This window comes from Narcine bancroftii, chromosome 1, assembly GCF_036971445.1.
Source record: "Narcine bancroftii isolate sNarBan1 chromosome 1, sNarBan1.hap1, whole genome shotgun sequence".
Classification (NCBI taxonomy): Eukaryota; Metazoa; Chordata; class Chondrichthyes; order Torpediniformes; family Narcinidae; genus Narcine; species Narcine bancroftii.
The window spans coordinates 492,890,574-492,916,077 of NC_091469.1; the positions used below are offsets into that span (position 1 = coordinate 492,890,574).

The following is a 25,504-nucleotide window of genomic DNA, read 5'->3' on the forward strand; positions in this document are numbered from 1 at the left end:
GAGGGGTGAGTGAACTCTTCCCCACATAGGGAGAAAATGAATGGTCTCTCCCTATGGAAATTCAATAGTGGGCTTGCACTTGCTGGGAGAGAACGGTTTCTTCCCAGTGTGAACTCTCTGCTTGGTCGAATCTGATCCCACACAGGGAACAAGTGATTAGTTCTCTCCTGTGTGAACTCTCTGGGGTTTCTGAAGGCTGGATGGCCGAGAGATCACCTTCCTACACAGGGAGCAGGTGAACAGTTTCTATCCGGTGTGAACCCGCTGGTGGACCTGCAGGCTGGATGGCCGAGAGAATCCCTTCCCACACACAGAACAAATGAACGGTTTCTCCCCGGTGTGAATTCTCAGGTGCCTCGACAGGGTGCAGGAGTGAGTGAACCCCTTCCCGCACATGGAGCAGGTGAATGGTTTCTCTCCGGTGTGAATTCTCTGATGTGCCCGCAGGTTGGAGGAGTGAGAAAACCCCTTCCTGCACAGGGAGCAGGTGAATGGCTTCTTCCCGGTGTGACTGTTCTGGTGTCGTAGCAGATGAGAAGATCGAGAGAACCCCTTCCCGCACAGGGAGCAGGTGAACGGCTTCTCCCCAGTGTGAACCCGCTGGTGGGCCTGCAGGCTGGAGGGCTGAGAGAATCCTTTCCCACACTGGGAACATGTGAACAGTTTCTCCCCGGTGTGAGTTCTCTGGTGTTGTAGCAGGTTGGAGGACTGAGAGAACCCCTTCCCACACACGCGGCAGGTGAATGGACCCTCCCCAGGGGAAACACATCCGTGCTCCTCCAGGTCCTTGGAGGTTTCAAAGCTCTTCCCACAGTCAGAGGAGGGGAGTGGGCTCCCCCTAGTGGGGATACAGTGGTGTTGCAGCAGTGCGTCAGAGCTGGCGAATACGTCCCCACACTCGGAACAGGGGAACAGTCTCTCCCCAGGGTGAGCGCAGGGATGCGATTCCAATACGTCCACAGGAAGCCCCTCCTCACCACACACTTCACTTAGGAATGTTTTATCTGCCTTATCACTGGTCACCTGACCCTCCATGTCTGCCAATTGGCTGAAATCCAGTTCCTGCACTCAACGGTGTTGGGTTTCTCTGTTCGATGATCTCCACTCCTAATCCACTGAAAAATCTGGCTGATACTACGGTCCCGAGGAGTCCAGTCGTGGGTGTCAAACCACAACGTAGCGTTGTCTAAAGTTTCCTGTCTGGAAACGTGCCACTTTCCTAACTCTGTGAAGAGAAGATGGTGGAGTGAGAGGGAGCAAGGCATTCTCCGTAGCCAATGTTCCAGGACGACACACCCTGGAGGCATGGCCAGCAACACGACAATCCGTGGAGTGTCCTGAACTGTGTGGAGGATCAGTACGGACAGGGAGACACACAAGAGTGAGGTTTAGCACAGAGAAACGTGTGATAGTTCAATGGAAAAAAGAGGCAACAAACATTACAGAGCAAGGAACCTATTATGAACCCAGGATTTACTGTTCTAGGGGGTCTCATTCTGTCACAACAGATTAGTAAACACATAATGATGAGAGATATAGCAGGAATGAGTTCAGATTCAGAATGAGAGGGCAGAGATTAGGGTAGAAGGGCAACTAGATTTGAAGGGGGGGGGGAGGAAACAGATTGTTGAAATTAGTAAAAGGAGAGGTGGTAAAAGTAGATGGTAATCAAAGGAGTGAATCCATCGAATTCTAGAAAGCTACAGCACAGAAAACAGCCCTTCTAGTCTGTGCTGACCATTGTTCAGCTAGTCCCAATAACCTGCTCCCACTCCATAACCCTCCAGACCTCTCCCATCCATGTATCTATCCAATTTATTCTTAAAACTCAAGATCAGGTCCACATTCACCACATCAGATGGCAGCTCGTCCCACATTCCCACCACTTTCTGAGTGAAGAAAGTCCCTCTCATGTTCCACCAAACCTCTCCCCTTTCATCCTAAAGCCATGTCCTCTTGTATTTATCTCTCCTAATCTCAGTGGAACGAGCCTACTCACATTTACTCTGTCTATACCCCTCATAACTTTGTAAACCTCTATTAAATCTCCCCTTATTCTTCTTCCTTCCAGGAATGAAGTCCTAACCTGTTTAATCTTTCCCTGTAACTGAACTCCTGAAGACCTGACAACATCCTAGTAAATCATCTCTGCACTCTTTCAATCTTATTGATATCCTTCCCATACTTAGCCGACCAGAACGCCACATAATATTCCAAATTTGGCCTCACTAATGTCTTATACAACCTCACCATAACATCCCAACTCCTGTACTCAATATTTTGATTTATTAAGGCTAAGATGCCAAAAGCTTTCTTTACAACCCTGTCCACCTGCGACACCACCTTCAGGGACAAAGGACCTGCATCCCCAGGGCTCTTTGCTTCCACACTCCTCAGTCCCCAACCATTTACCTTGTACATCCTTCCACAATTTGCTTTTCCAAAATGGACTTGTCTGCACTAAACTCCATCATCCATTTACTGATCCAATCTCCCAGTTGGTCCAGATCCCTCTGCAAACTTTGAAAATCTTCCTCCCTGACCACTACGCCTCCTATCTTTGTCTCATCAGCAAACTTGCAGATCCATTTCACCATATTATCAACTAGATAATTGATATAGACAACAACAATGTTCCCAACACAAATCCCTGAGGCACATCACTCATCACAGGCCTCCAGTCTGAGAAGCATCCATCCACTCCCACGCTCTCAAGTGTATAGATTTTAAAGCAAGGAGCTCAGTGAGGAAGGTGGATGAGCTTAGAGCATGGACTGACACATGGAAATATTTTGTAGCCATTAGTGAAACATGGTTACAGGAGGGGCATGATTGGCAGCGAAATATTCCAGGATTCCGTTGTTTTAAGCGTGATGGAACGGGGTGGAGAGGGGGGTAAAAGGTGGAGGAGTCGCGTTGCTTGTTAGAGAAAACATTACAGCAGTGCTGAGGCAGGATAGACCGGAGGCTCGTCCAGTGAGGGGATTTGGGTGGAAGTAAAGAATGGGAAAGGCATGAAAACACTAATGGGGGTGTATTACAGACCCCCTAATGGACAGAGGGAATTAGGGGAGCAAATTTATAAGGTCTTAGCATATACGTGTAGTAAACATAAGGTGGTGATCGTAGGATTTTAACTTCCTACTCATTGACTGGGACACCCATCCTGCAAAAGGGCCAGATGGGTTGGAGTTTGTCAAATATGTTCAGGAAAGTTTTCTAAATCAATACATAGAAGAACCGACTAGAGAGGGGGCCATATTGGATCTCTATTAGGGAACGAGATAGGTCAGGTTACAGAGGTTTGTGTTGGGGAACACTTTGGATTCAGTGTTCATAATACTATCAGTTTTAGGTTAATGATGGAGAAGGATGGGGCTGGGCTGAAGGTTGAAATACTTGATGGAACAAGGCTAATTTCAAGGAGATGTGAAAGGATTTAGAGGGTGTGGATTTGGGAGAATTTATTTTCTGGGAAGGATATAACAGATAAATGGAGGATATTTATTGACTGAATCCCCTGACCCACTGTCCAGTCCCCCCATTGACTGAAGCCCCTGACCCACTGTCCAGTCCCCCCATTGACTGAAGCACCTGACCCACAGACCAGTCCACCATTGACTGAAGCCCCAGACCCACAGTCCAGTCCCCCCATTGATTGAAGCCCCTGACCCACTGTCCAGTTCCCCTCATTGACAGAAGCCCCTGACCCACTGTCCAGTCCCCCCTATTGACTGAAGCCCCTGACCCACTGTCCAGGTTCCCCCACTGACTGAAGCCCCTGACCCACTGTCCACTCCCCGATAGACTGAAGCCCCTTAACCAATGTCCAGTCACGCAGATATACTGAAGCCCCTAACCTACTGACTAGGCCCCTCCGATAGACTGAAGACCCTGACGAACTGCCCAGTCCCCATCAGATAGACTGAAGCCCCTGACCCACAGTCCAGTCCCCCCATTGACTGAAGCCTCTGACCCATTGTCCAGTCCCCCCCATTGACTGAAGCCCCTGACCCACAGTCCAGTCCCCCATTGACTGAAGCCCCTGACCCACTGTCCAGTCCCCCCATTGACTGAAGCCCCTCACCCACAGTCCAGTCCCATTGACTGAAGCCCCTGACCCACTGTCCAGTCCCCCATCAACTGAAGCCCCTGACCCACTGTCCAGTCCCCCCATTGACTGAAGCCCCTGACCCACTGTCCAGTCCCCCCTTTGACTGAAGCCCCTGACCCACAGTCCAGTCCCCCCCATTGACTGAAGCCCCTGACCCACTGTCCAGTCCCCCCCATTGACTGAAGCCCCTGACCCACTGTCCTGTCCCCCCATTGACAGAAGCCCCTGACCCACTGTCCAGTCCCCCCATTGACTGAAGCCCCTGACCCAGTCCAGTCCCCCCCATTGACTGAAGCCCCTGACCCACTGTCCAGTCACCCCCATTGACTGAAGCCCCTGACACACTGTCATCCCCCCCATTGACTGAAGCCCCTGAACCACTGTCCAGTCCCCCCATTGACTGAAGCCCCTGACCCACTGTCCAGTTCCCCCCATTGACTGAAGCCCCTGACCCACAGTCCAGTCCCCCCCCATTGACTGATGACCCTGACCCACAGTCCAGGCCCCCCCATTGACTGAAGCCCCTCACCCACAGTCCAGTCCCCCCATTGACTGAAGCCCCTCACCCACAGTCCAGTCCCATTGACTGAAGCCCCTGACCCACTGTCCAGTCCCCCATCAACTGAAGCCCCTGACCCACTGTCCAGTCCCCCCATTGACTGAAGCCCCTGACCCACTGTCCAGTCCCCCCTTTGACTGAAGCCCCTGTCCCACAGTCCAGTCCCCCCCATTGACTGAAGCCCCTGACCCACTGTCCAGTCCCCCCCATTGACTGAAGCCCCTGACCCACTGTCCTGTCCCCCCATTGACAGAAGCCCCTGACCCACTGTCCAGTCCCCCTATTGACTGAAGCCCCTGACCCAGTCCAGTCCCCCCCATTGACTGAAGCCCCTGACCCACTGTCCAGTCACCCCCATTGACTGAAGCCCCTGACACACTGTCATCCCCCCCATTGACTGAAGCCCCTGAACCACTGTCCAGTCCCCCCATTGACTGAAGCCCCTGACCCACTGTCCAGTTCCCCCCATTGACTGAAGCCCCTGACCCACAGTCCAGTCCCCCCCCATTGACTGAAGACCCTGACCCACAGTCCAGGCCCCCCCATTGACTGAAGCCCCTCACCCACAGTCCAGTCCCCCCATTGACTGAAGCCCCTCACCCACAGTCCAGTCCCCCCATTGACTGAAGCCCCTCACCCACAGTCCAGTCCCCCCATTGACTGAAGCCCCTCACCCACAGTCCAGTTCCCCCCCCCCCAGCGGGTGCCTGTCGGCCCCAATGGGCCCGTTTCTCGGCCTTTCGGCCCCAAACTGCCCCGTGACCCAAAGTGGTTCCTGATCCACAGGACAGCAGCTCCCCGCCCTCATTCATATTCATGATCCCCTCATTCATATTCATGATCCCCTCATTCATATTCATGATCCCCTCATTCATATTCATGACCTTCAATCGGGACAGAATTTTCGCAAATCCCCGACTCACCTGCGAACCCTCCTCAGGGTCAGGATACAGGGATCCAATATGGCGGATCCAGCACATGATCCCCGGCGGCCAATCAGAGGGATCGTCAACCTGGGCTGCGCATCCAGCAGTCGGCCAGCAGGTGGGGCTGAGAGCAGCCAGGAAAACCCCGTGTCTCCTGTGTTCCCTGTTTACACAGATCCTTCATTCCGGGACCTCTGCCCCTTTTTATTACTTCGCCCTCTGTGTGAACAGCGCCAGCGTGGAAAGGGGGGGGGGGCATTCATTTTTTACACTGGCACGGGCTGTTTAAAAGGCGCTACCAGGACCAACACGGAAAGGAACGTGACGTTGGGCCGGTGAGACGTTTTACGTCGAGGTTGGAACGTTTTCAAGTCAGCCTCTCGCGGTCACGACATCGGCCAGTTGGGGAGCGGCTGTACTGAGATCCGGGAGCTCCTCGCCCTCTGAGCTGAGGATGCCATTAACCGCCACATTGCGGGAACTGTAAAGGGCAGCCCGATATTGGAGACGCTTGCTCCAAAACGGAGAGGCTTTGCTCAGGTCAAGCCCCAGGTGAGAAGCCTGTGGCACGATCAATGACCACTCGCAGACACAAAGTCAGGGCCAAAGGCTTTATTGAGCTAAAGATTCAAGCCTGTGTCACCCTGCTGCTGGCTCAAGTCCAAGGGCAGGTATGGGGGCTCTTGGCCTTTATTGGGAGAGGAGCTACCAGTTCCGCAGGCGAACAGGCCTGCCCAGCTCAGTGGGGTATGTGCCCACATCACCATGTTCCACCACATTCACCCCTTCTTTTTAGATAGAGTCCGGAGGGGTGATGCAGGGCACTGTCTTTATGGTCCATGAGTTGCATAGTAATGTTCATGGGTTTAGTCTCTCCAGTGGTTTTACCGTTGTTGGGTCCTCTGCTGGCTGACCTCTTGCTCCGGCACCCCAGTGGCTCAATCACTGGGATGGCTGTCGGGGGGGCTGAACCGTGTCCGTGGGAGTGGAGGGGTTAGTTAGTAACCGAGGAGGGGAACCTTCCAGCAGGGGGAAACATTCGGTGGTCCGTGCTGTGGTTGGGATCTCTATGTCCTCAACCCAGGTGGTCCTCGGGGCTGGCTGGTCACTGCCCAAAGGCGCACCTCCCGTGCTGGGACCCCGCTCATACCAGGTCCTGGATGGACACTGTTGTCCCGTCCATCTGGGTACCCTACCAGTGCATACTGGGGATTCACTGCAAGAGATGCACTTCGTCCACCAATGGGTCCGCTTTATGGGTTCTAACGTGCTTCCAGAGGAGCACCGGCCCAAAGGCCATCAGCCAGACCCACAGCGTGGTTCCTGATGCTGACCTCCTAGGGAAGGAGAACGATCTTTCATGGGGTGTTGCGTTCGTGGCTGTTCAGTGTAGGAACCTGGTGGCATGCAGCACTTCTGGGAGTACCTCTTGCCACTGGGACACAGTCATCCCTCTTGCCTTTAGGACCAACAGGACTGCCCTCCAAATGGTGCTGTTTTCCCTCTCTACCTGGCCATTCCCTGGTGGGTCCTACTCGTCACTGTGCCCCTGGAGAGGAAGTAACATTGCAGCTCCTCACTCATGAACACAGAACCCCGGTCCCTATGCACATACGCAGGGTACCCGAACAGAGTGAATATGGTGCGGAGTGGGGTACCCGAACAGAGTGAATATGGTGTTCAAAGGGACAAGAGGCCTTGATGAGTTTGGCTTTCTCTGGCCTGTAAAACTGTGGCTTGCATTCTGCCCATCAAGGCAATTGTGCGTCAGCTCTCTGACTTCCTCCACCATGTAGGGAAGGTAAAGTGCCCTCACAAAGTGGTAGAGTCTTGTCACCCCAGGATGGCAGAGGCTATCGTGAGGGTGTGGAGGCAACCTACTTGCATCCCAGTGCAGGTTCCTCTGGAGAGCCCGTCGGGGGGGCTCGTGGAGCTTACATGGTCAGTACAAGATCTCGTAATTATATGTGGACAGTTAAATTCTCCACTAAATCATCTCGTCGTTCTTAATTTTGCCCCGCTGTTTGCTACTCGACATAAAGGCGACAGCTCTTTGGTCTGTCAGCAGGGTGAATGGCCTGCTGGCCAAGATAGTGCCTCCTTCTCCACAGCGAAGTGTCTGCATTCAGGGCCCTGCAGGGTACGTGAGAAAATGCCCCCGGCCTGCCTGCCTGGTTCAGCGTGGCAGCCAGGGCGAAGTTGGAGGCATCACTCTCCACTTGGAACGGGACCGACTCGTCATTGGCATTCCTGCCTTGGCGATCTCGTCCCTGATGCTGTCGAAGACCTTACAGGCCTCCGCTAACGGGGGAAAAGGTCGTGGTTTTCACCAGGGGTTGGGCCTTGTCAGCATAATTGGGGACCCATTGTGTCTAATGTGAAAAGAGCCCCAGGCATCTTTTTAAAGCCTTGGGGTTCCATGGTAGAGATGATTCTAAGAGTGGATGCATGTGCTCAGGATCGGGAACAATCGCACCCTGCTCCACCACGTACCCCAGGATCGCCAGCCACTTGAACACCCACTTCTTCTGGTTGTATGTTAGATTGAGGACTTCCTTCTGGTCATGGTCACATATGGACATTATCCAAGTATGGGAAAGTGGCTTTTAACCCATTGTCATACACCATGTGGTCCATTTCCCTTTGGAACACCAACACCCTGTTTGTGAGGCCGAAAGGGACCCGTAGGAATTGGAACAGTCTACCGTTGGCCTTGAATGCTGTGTAGAGCAGTCCTTTGGGTGGATAGGGATCTGATGGTACGCTGACATGAGATCTATGGTCGAGAAGACCCTGTATTTTGTGTTTTCATTCACCATGTCATCAATTCGAGGCAGGGGGGTAGGTGTCAATCAAAATCCGGTTCTTCTCTGCCCCCTTTACCACCAGCACCTGTCCCCTCCATGGACTATTACTGGGCTCTATTATGCCTTCTCTCAGTAACCATTCCACCTTAGACTTAACAAATCCCCTGTCCTCCAGGCTTTACTGTCTACTCTTGGTGGCCTCCGGCCTACGGTCTGGGGTGAGGTTTTGGAACAGTGGAGGGGAGGGAGCCATCAGGTGGCCGGGCCGCAGGTTGGTAGCACTGCCCCATCTCCAGATGCGTGATTAGGCCTCTCAGAAATGGGGGTGGGGGGGGGGTAGTGCGGGACCTCCCGGAACTGGTGTTCCTGACTGCAAGCAGAGGATGGGAGGCTTCAAATTGCATCAGTACCCCTTTTAACTGGCATTGAAAATCCAGTCCCAAAATTACAGGGGCGCAGAGATGGGGCGTCAGCAACAGTCTAAAATTTTTGTATTTCGTCCCACCCACATTTAGGTTCATGGAGCATTTCCGCAGATTTCTGTCGAGAGGGACTTGGAGGCTAGTGCTACCCAACACTTCACAGGGGACACAGTCGGGAGTAGCGTTCGAGGTGCCTGGGTGTATGAAACTCTCGGTCAAACAGGCAACCTGTGGTGTGATTGTTTACCTCTATGTCCATCATGGACCATCACAGATGGTGTGGTTGTCTCTGGTCCAAGATGATCGAGGCTAATGTCGGTTCATTGTCTGACCCGCTGTTCCCGTGTCGTTGAGTCAACGACTGCCAAGATGACCACCTGGGAGATCGCCAAGATGGCCACCCCCATGGATCATACACGGTGGGGCCAGTAAGTGAAGCCATCAGTGATGTCCCTCCTTGTCATGACGTGGGCCCGGAAGTTCAGTTCTCTACAACCGGAAGTGACGACTGGAGCTGCTTGATCCAAGATGGCAATGCGGGCCGCATGCCACACGTGGTACTGCTCACGGGGGGGGGGGGGCTTAGATTGGCATACCCTTTCGTAGTGCCCTTTCTGCCAGCCATTCAAGCAGGTTGCGCTATGTGCAGGGCAGTACTTTCGGGGATGTTTGCTCTGGCCACAGAGGTTGCACCTTGCGTGCTTGGCAGTTATGGCGGCCGTCAGGGGCAGGGGCCCCAAATCCCAAGATGGCTCCGCCCATTCTGCATATCTGGGGGCCATGTGGCCCACGATGTAGGCCTCCGCGTTCTTCTGGGCCATCTCCATGGCCCAGGCCATCTGTACAACCTCCTGTAGGACTGATGGCCCTTCTCCAGAAGTCGTTCGTGGATCTGTGGGAAGCAGAAACCAGTGACCAGCCCGTCGTGGACAAGTTCCTCCTGGTCCTCCACCACCATCACGTCCTAGCTGCCACATGGCCTGCACAAACTCATCGACTGACTCTCCTGGGCCTCGGTGTTGGGAGCTAAGCTGGAAGCGTGCATACATGGCATTCACCGGCGCCCTGTACTGTTGCTAGATCAGAACCATCGCCTCTTCATACCCCATGTAATTGCAGATCAGTTGGTACACGCAATGACTGACCGCAAATAGCAGGTCATACTCGTCGCTGTCGGCTGGGATTTTGTGGCGTCTCATGTCGGCCGTCAACAGTGTAGCCACATCCAATTTCACAGAGGCCTCTGGGTCTTTGGGGCCGATCTCCAGCTTCTCCAACCGAATCGCCTTGTCCATGGCGCTTAAAACTTTAGATCAATAAATTGTAGCACGATCAATGACCACTCAAAGACATGACGTCAGGGCCAAAGGCTTTATTAATCTAAAGATCTCAAGCCTGCCTCAGCATGCTGGCTCAAATCCAAGGGCAGGTATGGGGGGAGATACTTGGGCTCTCGGCCTTTTTTAGGGGGAGGAACTACTGGTTACACAGGTGGGCCAGCCTGCCCAGCTCAGTGGGGAACGAGCCCACATCATCATCTTAAACCACAAAGCCAAACTGGAAAGCCTGCGTAAGAAATGCCAGCAGGTGAACGACCACAATGGCAGGAGTGGTAGAGGGCGTTTGGACTGGCCATGAGTTGATCTGTGCCTTTCCTGATGCACGATCAATTACCCAAAAGACTGAAGTACTGGAACTGAAGACTCTTATTAGCTGGAGACCGACAGCAACCCTTGTGTTGCTGGCTTACACTGACCCAGACACGTACTGGGGGCAGGGTTGTGATGTGACGGCCTTTACGGGGGATAAAGGGGTGAAGTCACCAGCCAGCCAGTGAAAGCAGGGATGAGGCACTTGTACCCACCATTCCATCTGAGGCACAAGTCACTCTGCACACCCAGTGGCTCTTCTGAGCAACATGGAGGGTCCATCTTCCCCTCAAATTGTTCCAGGTGCATCTCCCTCCTCCAGCATTTGTCCTGATGCTGGGGTCCCGAGCAGCATCAGAACAGAATCTGCCCCTCACTATCGACCAGGTGAAAACTTATTTAGTTTCATGATGAAAATGCTTTGGAAGTGTGTCTGCCCATAAAGAGCAGCCTCGCTAATGTAGTTCATGTTCCCTTGTTCTCTACGATACCACCAGCGAAGCAAAGACAGAGACTGACCCAAGGCCAGGTGGTGGCCCAGGAGATGAAGGACACGAGAGGATGTGGAGAGGAAGCGGCTGAGGAGAGAGGAGCAGGAAGCGGAGATAGCAGCACGGGAGGTCGATAGATGTACCCGGCCAGAAGAGATGGGGGGGGGGGGGTCACGTGATGGGTGAAACCAGCACTCCATGGAGAATAACTTCAAAAGTGAGGGGAAAAAACCAAATAGGAACAAAAAATATACAGGAAATGGGACATAAACATTGAAAGAAAAGGAGGAGAATGGCTCTGAAGAAGGAGTCACGACAAAAACAGCAAAGAAGACGTGAAGAAATCACCGGAAAATAAAAAAGAAGGCCTTACCTGCAGGCCAGAACTGGGGGCTCTCCTGGGACATGCAGCCTGCGCTGCGAAGCCAGCAGGTGAGCAGCGTCGGAGCGAGAGGGCGCAGGGTGGGCTCCAGCGATGGCTGACTGAAAAGGAAAGGGGAATGCCAATGCGCAAGGAGTCGCTCATGCGCAGAATGCAGTCTGGTCAAGACACTGAAGAGATCAGTTGTCAGTGGTGAGCTCCTGCCCTGTCAGCCCAACGACGAGCAAAGCAGGAGAAACGGCCTCTGCATCAAGCGAGGAGACGGAGCATGAGATAGAAGACAGAGAGGTGACAAGGAAGATCCAGAAGAACATGAAAGGTAAAAGCCAAAAACAAACAGTACTTTGACCATCAGACGAGAGTGATGACGGAAACATTAATGTCGGAAATCAGAGTTAAAATTTAAGGTATGGAAAATGTAATCAGGGCATGACCAAATGACATGAAGACATAGAAGAGAGGTGTGGAAATGGACATGACTGTCCTAAAGGGAAAACAGAAGAAAGGAGAGAAGAGGTCACAAAGGCCCAAGATTTACTGGCCCAGAAAATTGACCTCCTTGAAAATGTTAGGTGGTGTAATAATATTAAAATAGTGGGCCTGAAAGAAGGTGTGGAAGGTAGGGACGCGAAAGGATTTCTAAAACAATGGATCCCACAAGTTCCGGAGATGGAAGGACTCCAGGAGGAAATAGAAATTGAAAGAGCTCACAGAGCTTTGGCACTGAAACTACAGACACAGCAAAGACCACGTTCCGTCCTGCTCAAATTATTAAGGTGTCCGACAAGGGAAAAAAATACTAGGGCTGGCGGAACTTTTAAAGAAACTTTTAAAAGACACATTATGGAGAAATGGTTATAATTTAGTCTTGCAACACCCGGCAATGTTAAAAAATATTCATCTTGGGTGGACAAAACAGATTGTTTGATGACCCAAGAAAAGCACGAGACTTTGTTGAACAATTGACAAATATTCAACAAGGAAGAGAGGGATGGACAGAATGAAGAGACAGTTAAAGACAATTTCTTTGGCTTGGCTTCGCAGACGAAGATTTATGGAGGGGTAATGTCCACGTCAGCTGCAGGCTCGTTTGTGGCTGACAAGTCCGATGCGGGTCAGGCAGACACGGTTGCAGCGGTTGCAAGGGAAAATTGGTTGGTTGGGGTTGGGTGTTGGGTTTTTCCTCCTTTGTCTTTTGTCAAGACAATATATACATATATATGTAAATATATTTGGAGGTTAACCAGTTGATTTAATAGTTGGATTATATGAGAACTTTAAGTGTTTAGAAAATAAGTTATAAATTCTCAGCTGGAGGGCCTGGTCTGGGGAGGGCCTGGTCTGGGGAGGGCCTGGTCTGGGGAGGGCCTGGTCTGGGGAGGGCCGGTCTGGGGAGGGCCTGGTCTGGGGAGGGCCTGGTCTGGGGAGGGCCTGGTCTGGGGAGGGCCTGGTCTGGGGAGGGCCTGGTCTGGGGAGGGCCTGGTCTGGGGAGGGCTGGTCTGGGGAGGGCCTGGTCTGGGGAGGGCATGGTCTGGGGAGGGCCTGGTCTGGGGAGGGCCTGGTCTGGGGAGGGCCTGGTCTGGGGAGGGCCTGGTCTGGGGAGGGCCGGTCTGCTGAGAAATCAGTTGAGAGTTGCGGTTTATACTGTAGCCCATGTTGTGGTTGTCCCGCAGGTCAATGTGGGGGGGGGGGGTTTCCTTATATTAATTTTTTTACAGTTTCTTAGTCTGTTTTTGGTTTTTAACTTTTTCTGGGGTGTTTATGCCATATATATAAAGATAAATATATAAAGATCAATCTGAGGCGCATGCAAGCTCACACCAAGACACAAGAGCAACTTGTCCGTGAACTACTCTTTGAAGACGATGCCGCTTTAGTTGCCCATTCAGAGCTAGCTCTCCAGCGCATGTTTTGCGGAAACTGCCAAAATGTTTGGCCTGGAAGTCAGCCTGAAGAAAACTGAGGTCCTCCATCAGCCAGCTCCCCACCATGACCACCAGCCTCCCCCACATCTCCATCGGGCACACAAAACGGTCAACCAGTTTACCTACCTCGGCTGCACCATTTCATCTGATGCAAGGATCGACAAAGAGATAGACAATAGACTCACCAAGGCAAATAGCGCCTTTGGAAGACTACACAAAAGATTCTGGAAAAACAACCACCTGAAGAAACACAGAGCCGTTGTCATACCCATGCTCCTGTTTGACTCCGAATCATGGGTCCTCTACCAGCATCACCTACGGCTCCTAGAACGCTTCCATCAGCGTTGTCTCCGCTCCATCCTCAACATTCATTGGAATGACTTCATCACCAACATCGAAGTAATCGAGCTGGCAGAGTCTGCAAGCATCGAATCCATGCTGCTGAAGACCCAACTGCGCTGGGTGGGTCACGTCTCCAGAATGGAGGACCATCGCCTTCCCAAGATCGTGTTCTATGGTGAGCTTTCCACTGGCCACCGAGACAGAGGTGCACCAAAGAAGAGGTACAAGGACTGCTTAAAGAAATCTCTTGGTGCCTGCCCCATTGACCACCACCAGTGGGCTGATCTCACCTCCAACCGTGCATCTTGGCGCCTCACAGTTCAGCGGGCAGCAACCTCCTTTGAAGAAGACCGCAGAGCCCACCTCACTGACAAAAGACAAAGGAGGAAAAACCCAACACCCAACCCCAACCCACCAATTTTCCCTTGCAACCGCTGCAACCGTGCCTGCCTGTCCCGCATCGGACTTGTCAGTCACCAACGAGCCTGCAGCAGACGTGGACCTACCCCTCCATAAATCTTCGTCCGCGAAGCCAAGCCAAAGAAATAAAGATAAAGATAAATTTAGAAATGTGGTGGGAGTTGAAGGGTCTGAGAGGGTGGAATGTAAAAATCATGGGCTAACAGCCTGAATATGTTGAAGTTTATGACTATTAATATTAATGGAATACAAAACCAAATCAAGAGAAAAAGGTTATTGACATCACCAAAAATAGATATTGCATTTTTATAGGAAACTTGTCTAACAGAAGAAGAGCATCGTAAATTGAAGAGAGATTGGGTGGTAGCATCATCTTCCAACTCAATGGTTCGGGGTGGGTGGGGGTGGCTATCTCAATTAATAAAAATGTGCCTATTAAAATAGAAAACATAGTTACAGACCTGGCTGGGAGGTAGGTTATGGTCCAGATCTACTCGGGATCCTGGAATTTACTCAGTGTATCGGCACCTCATGAAGATGATCAGAAATTTATGCAGGATGTTTTTTTACAATTGGCAGATACACAAGGACATATCTTATTGGGTGGAGATTTTAATTTTAGCTTGGATCCTTTATTAGAATAAACTGGGAAAAATGCGAAAAAGAGTAAATCAGTCAAATTTACAGTAAGTTCCATACAAGATGTGAAGGTAAAATAACACCCAAAAGATAGAGATTACTCCATATTATTCTAACAGACACGTACTCCAGGATTGATATGTTTTTACTTTCTGCCCAAATACAAGGAAGAGTCCAAGAAGTTGAGTATAAAGCAAGATTGTTATCAGATCACTCACCTTTACAGCTAACATCTGCTCTGGAGGACACTCCAAATAAAGGATATAGATGGAGATTTAATCCCATCTTGCTAAAAAGACAAGATTTTAGGCAATTTATAGAACAACAAATTAAAATATATTTTGATACGAATACAAATTCTATAACAGATAAATTTATATTATGGGATGCAATGAAAGCCTTTATTAGAGGGCAAATAATAAGTTATACAACTAAAATCAAAAAAGAATATTACCAAGAAATAGAAAATTGAGAAAAAGATATAGTAAGTTTAGAATAAGATTTAATGAAAGGAGAAAATAAAGAGAAAAAAATACGATTGACAGAAGAAATTGAACTCTAATGCGTTACAAACTTACAATGTGGAAAAAAACAATGAAATCAAAACAAAGGTACAATGAATTAGATGAGAAAACCCACAAAATCTTGGCTTAGCTGGTGAAGACAGAGCAAGTAACAAGAACTATTATAGCAACAAGGAAAGGAAACAATCAGATTTCATGTGAACCACAAGAGATGAATGAAAAGTTCAGGAGTTTTTATAAGCAATTACACCATTCCGAGGTCCGAGAGAAGTTATAAGGAAATAGATAAATTTCTGACAAATATCAAGTTACCCCAGTCAGATACACAAGAACAAGGTAAATAAGCAAATCCCCTGACGGTTACGGAAGCATACAACACGTTACTGAATCTACCAAATAATAAAGCACCGGGTGAGGATGGATTCCCCATGGAATTTTACAAATTTCACAAGGGAACAAAGAACCAACAGTGGCAGTAGCTCTAGATGCAGAGATAGCCTTTGATAGGCTGGAATGGCTTTAAAATACTACAAAAATTTAAAATACCAGAAAAATGTATTAATTGGATCAAAGCTCTATATAATAATCCTAAGGCAAGAGTGCTAACGAATGGTTATATTTCAGATTATTTCAAATTAAGTTGGTCAATAAGACAGGGATGCCCATTATCAATTTCCCTTTTTGCCTATGGCAATAGAACCATTGGCAGAAACACTAAAAACAGATAGAATGATGAAGGGAATAAGGATTGAAGAGGAAGAATTTTAAATTAGTTTATTTATTTGCCACATCGCGAAGAATCATTAAAGAGGTTACATATCAAATTGAAAGAATATGGGGCGATTTCAGGGCACAAAGTTAACACTGAGAAAAGTGAAGTGAAGCCAATGAACACGGCAAACTGTACACAATGTAAAAAAGAATCCCCTTTTAAATGGCAGGTACAGGCAATACGTTATTTAGGCATCAGAATGAATAATAATTTAAATCATTTGTTTAAATTAAACTACCAGCTGTTAATGAAAAGAATACAAGAGGATTTAGAGAAATAGAAAGACTTGCCGATAATTTTAATAGGGAGAATAAACTGTATCAAAATGAATATACAGTGAAACCTCATTAGAACGCGATTTGTTAATCCACAGAATCGCTTATAGCACGGGTGTCTGTGGACCCCAAACTAGTAAGGGGCAGGTTGATGGCAATCAGCCGGCGATCCAACTCCCCATGCCTGATAGCTCCCCTCCCCGCTGCCTGTCAGGTCCCATCCCCGCTGCCCCTGCCCCACCGGCACAAGACTTCGGGGCAGGGGCAGCTGCTGCGGGACTTTGGGGCAGGGGTGGCCACTGTGGGACATTGGGGCAGGGCCGGCCAGTGTGGGACGACAGGCGGGGCAGCCACCGCTGGACGTCGGGGCGGAGGTGGCTGCCACGGGACGTCGGAGCCCTCTAGCACAGGGAAAGTCATGGCTGTGTGCAGGTTAGCCCAGAATGAATGACACGAACCCCAGTTGAATGTGGTTAACACTGAGCTTTATTTGGCTCATAGCCCTGCTTTTATTTTCAAAGCCCCCTCAGTGCTGATTGGTGTATTTGCGATCTGCTTTCCTCGATAGGCCTGTTAGTTGTGACAATTGGAGGGCAGTGCTGCAGGCCTCGTGCAGCCTGCTGGATCTTTGCGTTCCACTTCATTTTTATGAGGTGCCCCGAGGGGGGGGCTGCAAGGGACGTATAAACAAGGGGGATTGCAGTTGCTAATTTGAAAAACTACTATAGGGCTACCCAATTAAGACTCTTGTCGGATTTTTATAAGGTAGGAGAAAAGGCAGGCTGGCTTAGGATGGAATGATGTAAACTAGGGGAAAATGTTTCAGAACATGTACTTTACAAGTGGAATGAGAAGTTAGTGCAACATCACAGACTACCAATACTACACCATATATTTTCTTTGGCTTGGCTTCGCAGACGAAGATTTATGGAGGGGGTAAAAAGTCCACGTCAGCTGCAGGCTCGTTTGTGGCTGACAAGTCCGATGCGGGACAGGCAGACACGATTGCAGCGGTTGCAAGGGAAAATTGGTTGGTTGGGGTTGGGTGTTGGGTTTTTCCTCCTTTGCCTTTTGTCAGTGAGGTGGGCTCTGCGGTCTTCTTCAAAGGAGGTTGCTGCCCGCCAAACTGTGAGGCGCCAAGATGCACGGTTTGAGGCGTTATCAGCCCACTGGCGGTGGTCAATGTGGCAGGCACCAAGAGATTTCTTTAGGCAGTCCTTGTACCTTTTCTTTGGTGCACCTCTGTCACGGTGGCCAGTGGAGAGCTCGCCATATAACACGATCTTGGGAAGGCGATGGTCCTCCATTCTGGAGACGTGACCCATCCAGCGCAGCTGGATCTTCAGCAGCGTGGACTCGATGCTGTCGACCTCTGCCATCTCGAGTACTTCGACGTTAGGGGTGTAAGCGCTCCAATGGATGTTGAGGATGGAGCGGAGACAACGCTGGTGGAAGCGTTCTAGGAGCCATAGGTGGTGCCGGTAGAGGACCCATGATTCGGAGCCGAACAGGAGTGTGGGTATGACAACGGCTCTGTATACGCTTATCTTTGTGAGGTTTTTCAGTTGGTTGTTTTTCCAGACTCTTTTGTGTAGTCTTCCAAAGGCGCTATTTGCCTTGGCGAGTCTGTTGTCTATCTCATTGTCGATCCTTGCATCTGATGAAATGGTGCAGCCGAGATAGGTAAACTGGTTGACCGTTTTGAGTTTTGTGTGCCCGATGGAGATGTGGGGGGGCTGGTAGTCATGGTGGGGACACATTTAGAACGAAAGTTAATAAACTATCAAATACCAAATATGTTGCTACAACAAATTACCTTTTAATACCTTTGACAATAAATAACATATATTTTAAGGAATGGTCAAGAAAAGAAATTACAACGATAAAAAAAAACTGTTTTCTACTAACCTACTAACATTTGAACAGCTAAAGAATAAATATGGAATATCACATGATTCAATATCAATTAAAAGAAAAGCTGGGAAATGATCTACGGTTGCCAGAGGGCAGTAGCTTTGACTATATAATCACAGACACTTAAGATCATTAAAAGTTTATTACAAATATGTATATAATTACAGGACAAAGGAAAAGATGAGGCAATATACAGACCCAAACGCCATTGGGAAAATGATTTAAACACACAAATAAATAATGAAACCTGGAAGGAATTATGTGTGGGCCCCATGACCAATCCAATAAATGCCCGGTGTGGAATGACAGACTAGACATTACACCTCAAAAATTAAAAGAATGGAGCCCGACCGTATCTGATAATCGCTTTCACTGTAAACAAGAAATTGGTACAATGGGCCATTCAACTTGGACATGTACAAAAGTGAAACCATTTTGGGAGGATTTAAATTCAATACTGGATCAAATTACAAAAAACAAGATACCAAAAGACCCAGAAATTTCTCTGTTAAGCAATATGAAAGAGTTAAATTTAAACAGATTCCAAAAACGATTTAATAAGATTGCATTAATGGCAGCTAAAAAATACATAATGAAACACCCCTGAAGATACAGCAGCGGCTGACAGAAATGAACCAATGTATCCATCAGAGAAAATCGCTTCTAACTTAAGAGACAATTTACACACAATATGAACAAATTTGGGACCTGTATATAAACTTCACTGGTAACCACAACCTTGGGCCTCCGGCTCTTAACTCTTAACAAGAAAGAGTACACATTCTTTGGCTTGGCTTCGCGGACGAAGATTTATGGAGGGGGTAAAAAGTCCACGTCAGCTGCAGGCTCGTTTGTGGCTGACAAGTCCGATGCGGGACAGGCAGACACGATTGCAGCGGTTGCAGGGGAAAATTGGTTGGTTGGGGTTGGGTGTTGGGTTTTTCCTCCTTTGCCTTTTGTCAGTGAGGTGGGCTCTGCGGTCTTCTTCAAAGGAGGTTGCTGCCCGCCAAACTGTGAGGCGCCAAGATGCACGGTTTGAGGCGTTATCAGCCCACTGGCGGTGGTCAATATGGCAGGCACCAAGAGATTTCTTTAGGCAGTCCTTGTACCTTTTCTTTGGTGCATCTCTCTCACGGTGGCCAGTGGAGAGCTCGCCATATAACAGGATCTTGGGAAGGCGATGGTCCTCCATTCTGGAGACGTGACCCATCCAGCGCAGCTGGATCTTCAGCAGCGTGGACTCGATGCTGTCGACCTCTGCCATCTCGAGTACTTCGACGTTAGGGATGTAAGCGCTCCAATGGATGTTGAGGATATTAGGAAATAGTGAATCACACAATATATAAAGGACCTGCTCCCTTTCCTTGTTTTTTTTAATTTTCTCTTTTGGTTCTGTTTTTTCTTCTATAGTTATTGGGGGTGGAGAGAAAATGTAAAAAGTCACTATGTTTATATACGTACGAAGTTTGTGTAAATATTATTACAGATTGGTTATAGTGTGATGTGTTTAATTAAAAAAATTAAAAAAGAGTCCGTTTGGCCAAAAGTTTAAAGATTTCCAACATGAAATGTAGAGCCAAGCCTCACTCATACGGGAGATGATTACTCACCTCTCATCTACACAACAACTCGCTGCTCATGCTGTACCAACACACACACACACACCCCTCCCCACAGGCACACCCCCCCCCCACACACGCGCACACCCCCACGCATGCACGCACAAACGCACACGCACAGTGGCCACACTGACACCAAAAGTACAACTGACGGATGGATATTCACATGGGGTGACCTACCACCACAGAGCTCCACCTTCTCCAAGAGTCTCTGTCGGACGTTGTTCAACCTGATCCCCACTATGTAGGCGGACACAGCCTTGCATTGACAGGCCCTGCCAAGTGCTCACAGGGCCTGAAGATATTCGGCGTTGGACTCACCAGGTCGTTGTTTGCGGGTCACTAGAAGGTGTCTGGTCTAGTGTAGATGGCATTGATTTTATGCAGGTACTGTCCTTTGAGTATGTCCATGGCTTCCTGGTACTGTTACAAGCCCAGAGGACCCCAAAACCCAGCAGCAATAGATATTCACCAAAACAAATGGTTACTTAAACAAAAGTAACTTTTAATTATCTTTAAACATAAAAATAGAATCAAACTTTAACTTATCTCTATTAAGTTAACTAACCTAACTTAACCCACCCCCCCTTCTGATTCTAAGCCACATATGTGTAATGTGTGTGTAAGTTCAGAAAAGTTCTTTGGTTCACAGTCCAATCTCACTTCTAATTCCTCCAAGTTCACTGGTTGCAGGCAATTCTTATAATGTGCACAGAATTTAACATTCATAAAGTTCACCAGGCTTTGGTGCTTGAAAGGTAAATGGTTACCGCTCAGGAAGGTTCTTGTCAGTTTTCAGAGAGAGATTTGTTGTTCCAGGACACCCACAACTGATTCCTTTTTAATCAGCCACGTCAGTGTCTTGCTGACGAAACTTTCCCCTTCAGGGTTCTCCAGATAATAACCTCTTTCCTTCAGGTCACCACAGAGTTCCTTTCTGTTTCCCTGGTTCCAAGTGAAACATTAGACAGCCAGTCCTCTCCTCTTGCATGAACCATAAGGGCTTTGACCGGGCCATCTTTCAAATGGGCTTTCTGTAAGCTTGCCAGCTTGTCCTGTTCCAGACCCAGCTTCTTCTGATGGCTGTAACACTGTACAAATGACTTCTCTCTCTCTCTCTCTCTCTCTCTCTCACTGAGAGAAAGCCTGTTTGACTCTCTCTGCTTGCAAAACCACGCAACCCTCTCAGAACAGCAAGTTCTCTTCCAGACAGCAGCGGCTCTGACATGATCTTTCATCTATTGCCTTTTTTAAACAATAATCCATTAGTGAAGCTTCAAGCACTCTTCAAAAGCTCTTGCAAAAGCTGTGGAGCCGATTATGTCTAGCATGAGCAGTGCTCCAGTATTTTAAATAAGATCTGTTTTAAAGTGTTTGTATGTGACCTACTCTAACAAACCTTTCCCAATTTATCTCCCAAAAACATATCTATGTACTCTGTCACAGGAGTGCAGAACTTGTAGCTTATTGGTGAAATGAGATGTTGTAAGGTTTTGAATTTTGGAAGAGCAAATCATGAAAGGATGTACACAGTAAATGGTCGGGCACTGAGGAGAGGGAATGAGCAAAGAGACCTGGGGATACAGGTACATTGTTCCCTGAAGGTGGTGTCGCAGGTGGACAGGGTTGTAAAGAAAACTTTTGGCATCTTGGCCTTTATAAATCAGAGAATTTGGGATTGGAGTTGGGATGTTATGTTAAAGTTGTATAAGACATTGGTGAGGCCAAATTTAGAATATTGTGTGCAGTTCTGGTCACCAAACTACAGGAAGGATATCAATAAGATTGAAAGAGGGCAGAGAAGATTTACTCGGATGTTGCTGGTTCTTCTGGAGTTGAGTTACAGGGAAAGATTAAACAAGTTAGGACTTTGTTCCTTGGAGCGAAGAAGAATAAGGGGAGATTTGATAGAGGTTTACAAAATGATGATTGGTATAGACAGGGCAAATGCGAATAGGTTCTTTCCGATTAGATTAGGAGAGATAAATACAAGAGGACATGGCTTTAGGGTGAAAGGGGAAAGGTTTAGGGGGAACATGAGAGGGACCTTCTTCACTTAGAGAATGGTGGGAGTGTAGAACGAGCTGCCATCTGACATAGTGGGTGTAGACTTGATCTTTTGAGAATAAATTAGATACGTGGATGGGAGAGGTCTGGAGGGTTATGGAATTAAGCAGGTTATTGGGACTAGCTGAACAATGGTCAGCATAGACTAGAAGGGCTGAATGGCCTGGTTTCTGTGCTGCAGCATTCTGTGGTTCTATGATCACACGTTGGTGGAGGAAGCCTGCGGGAACGCTTCAAAACAGCGCAGCTAGAACTCGAAGCTGGTGGATGACCCAAGCGATCGAGAGTCGAACTCCAGCTTTTCCGGCTTCAGGATATGGTCCATTGTTAAAAAAAAAAGCTTTAAGTGAATAAAACTGATGCCCCATCGATTACTCGAAACACCGTTATTGAGGAAGCAGGAGGCTTTTATTCACTTCAGAACAAGGGCACTTCCACACTGCTCTACTGTCCTGCACTGAGGAGGGGGAATGGAACAGCCCCCTTTACAGGAGCCTATGTGCCCGACCAGATGATTATACATGACCGTGGTTTACCTCACAGGGTTGGCGGTAATTGGGCGACAGACATCACCTCTTTGGAGTGTTACACACCTGTGTGGCGGCAGCATCGGAATTCCAGTGCCTCTGTATGTTCCACTGCTGTGTATGACAATAAATTTCACTGTCGTCATTCAAGGTGTGTGTGTGTAGAATGGGCAGGGGTTGGGGACTGAACCTGGTTGCGGGACCTGGGAAGATTCAGAATTGGGAGGTTGTTGATGCGTCCCGAGTATTGTGTGTATGTGGGAAGGGTTGTTGGAGAGGATTAAGGGCTGCTGGGCCTTTTTGAAGGGGAGCCTGTTTGTGTTTCTTTGGTCTGGGGGACAGTGTCTGATTGTGGCTGGAAGTACGAAGCCCTGGAGAATTTCTGTGGTGCCTTGGTCTGGAGAAGGATTTATCTTTAAATATTTCCCACCCTGGCCAGAGGATGGGCAGGGGATTGGAAGGGAGATGGGCAGGGCGTGGAGGAGGGGAAGAGGAGGAGGAGGTGGTTTGCGAGAGAAAGTGGGGGTGAGGAAGGGTGGTCAGGGGTGGGGAGGAGGGATGGGAGAGGAAGGAGGAGGATGGTGGAGAGGGGTATGGAGTGGGCAGGGGTGGGGAAGGGGTGGACAGGGGAGGGGGTGGAGAGGTTGAGGAAGAGAGAGTGAGTAGAAGCGGGCCTCGTCCCACCATGACGCCCCTCTCTGCCTGGGAGGTGGTCTCGGCAGCCAGCTAACTCACCCTCTCACCCTCTCCAAGCTGAAGCTGAGGGAGAGGCCTCAGAGAGGCAGGGCTAAAGTGAGAGGTAAGGTTTTCACAGAGGGTGGTGGGTACGTAGGACAAGCTGCCAGAGGAAGTGGTGGGGACAGTCACCAATCTTCCCGCTCATCTCTGCTGCAAAAGATTTGTTTTCACATTTTTTAAGGAATATATGGGTCGGCACAACATCAAGGGCCGAAGGACCTGTACTGTGCTGGAGTGTTCGGTGTTCAGTATCTGAGGGCAGGATAATGTTGTTTCTTTATTTAACAAGGGCAGCTGGAAATGACCAGGTAACTGGGGCAATGAACCTGATGGCAGTGGTTGGAAAATCATTGAGGAAATTGTAAGGGATAGGAATTGTGCACATTTGGAAAGTCAGAGGCTGATTGGGGAGAGATTTAAATTTTAAATTTCAACATACAGCTCAGTAACAGGCCATTTCAACCCACGAGCTTATACTGCCCAATTACACCCCATTAACCTGCACCCCCAGTACATTTTGAAGGGTGGGAGGAAACTGGAGCCACCGGGAAAACCCACAGAGACTCGGGGAGAACGTAGAAACTCCTTACAGACAGCGCAGGATTCGAACCCCGGTCCTGATTGCTGGCGCTGTGCCACTCTTTGTGTGGTGAGATCCTGCCTGACGGATGGTTGAATGAATTTGAACACCCCCATGGATGGAAAATGTTGCGATAAGTGGGTAAAGGGATGAGGGTCAATGGGTGTGACGGTGGCCATGGAACAAGCCGTCCAGTATGAGGATTCCCTGGTTCCCGGTGCAGCCACAAATCACGCACCATCTCCCTGTCATCGATCCATGTCGACTCTGCAGTCTTGATTATTTTGATCCAGGTGTTCCCTTGTTGACTGAGTAGGTGCAGGTGCGGCAGGGACTTCACACCGGCCTTTATCATCAAGGGTGCGGGGAAGAAACAAAGCTAGTCAGAGAGCGTGGAAACAGCCCTTTCATCCAACTTGCCAACACCAACGAGAATATCCCACCCACACTCGACCCACCTGCTGCATTTGGCCCAGATCCCTCTCTAAACCCAGTAGTAAAACACCAAAATTTGCAGGCACCGACCAGAGTTGTAGTAAAATCACGACCTGGAGAAACTCAGCAGGTTACACAGTGTCCTTTACATAACAACACTTTCCCTCAAAATCTGTCCTATCCTTTTATCTGTCCAATTTCTTCTTGAACATTGCAATAGTACCTGCCTCAACAATTTCCTGCCATGGGCCAGATCCAGCCGGGAACATGCAGGCGTTACTGAGTAAGGAACTGCTGAAGTGACAGGTCAGTGAGCTGGGTGGGTCCATTCCTCCATGCCGCCCCCTCCCTGACTCCCGTCTCCCCCCTCAGTGTCAGCCTTCCTCTGACAGGCCCTGCTGTCCAAGCGGTGCCCTGGCACAGCAGCAACACTGACTCCCCAGGCCCTTTGGCCCCTCTCCCTGCTGCCTCTGGCCGATGTGTGACTGCTATGCCCACACCCCAGGGGCCAGTGCATTAACTCAACCCCTCCCCCCACTCCCTGCAGAGCCCGGCCCCTGACCCAGTGTGGCCACAGCGAAGTTTCTCTGTTTTAGAAAACTTACCCCTGACATCTCCCCTAAACTTCCCTTCCTTCACTTTCTGCACACATCCTCTGGTGTTTGCTGATCCTGCCCTGGGAAACAGGTCCTGTCTGTTCACCCTATCGATGCCTCTCAGTATCTTGTTGATCTCGATCAAGTCTCCTCATCCTTCTACGCTCCAAAGAGAAAAGTCCCAGCTCTGCTAACCTTGCCTCGTAAGACTTGTTTCCCGATCCAGGCAACATCCTGGGAAATCCCCTCTGCCCCTCTCCACAGTGAAAGATGGGAGGGGGATGTTATCTACACAAAAATTAAAATTTGAACTTATTCCATCCATACGAAGGGGAAAATTATTCATCCTGCTTTGTCATTCTGGCTCTCCACAGCAATTTGCATGCAAAATTTAATACCATTTAAATAAGGTTTAAAACTACACAAATACAGCGTTATGGAAATTTAGATGCCATTAGTCCATCAGGTCTCTGCGGGTTGAAAGCTCTGACGAGCATTTCAAGGTGTGATTTCTGGCCTGTCCCAGTGGTGAGTCAGATTGGCCATATTCTCTACTAGTACCTTACCTGGTGTTCCCTGCGGAATAAAACACAAACACATGGGGTTGGCATTGTTCCTCTAGTTCCTGCTGCCTGCTCCTTGTATGTCTGGAAGCATCAGCAGTGAGGGGTGAGACTGATGTTCCTCTGTCGCCTCTCGCTCTCTCCTTTGTCAACTCTCCGGGCTTGTGAAGAGCTTCTCCCAGTGTTGCTTCACTCTTTTGGTCCCAGATTGAACTGGG

The 25,504-nt window shown here is 49.1% G+C and overlaps 2 protein-coding genes across 3 annotated transcripts in view; one reads left to right on the forward strand and one right to left on the reverse strand.

Moving 5' to 3' along the window:
• LOC138752005 (fucolectin-like) overlaps window positions 1-25,504 on the forward strand; it is a 258,819-nt gene that overhangs the window by 171,823 nt on the left and 61,492 nt on the right. The window lies entirely within an intron of this gene.
• Window positions 247-1,035, reverse strand: LOC138762267 (gastrula zinc finger protein XlCGF57.1-like). Its single transcript, XM_069935996.1, has one exon. The coding sequence runs from the start codon at window positions 1,033-1,035 to the stop codon at window positions 247-249; it is 789 nt and encodes a 262-aa protein (XP_069792097.1).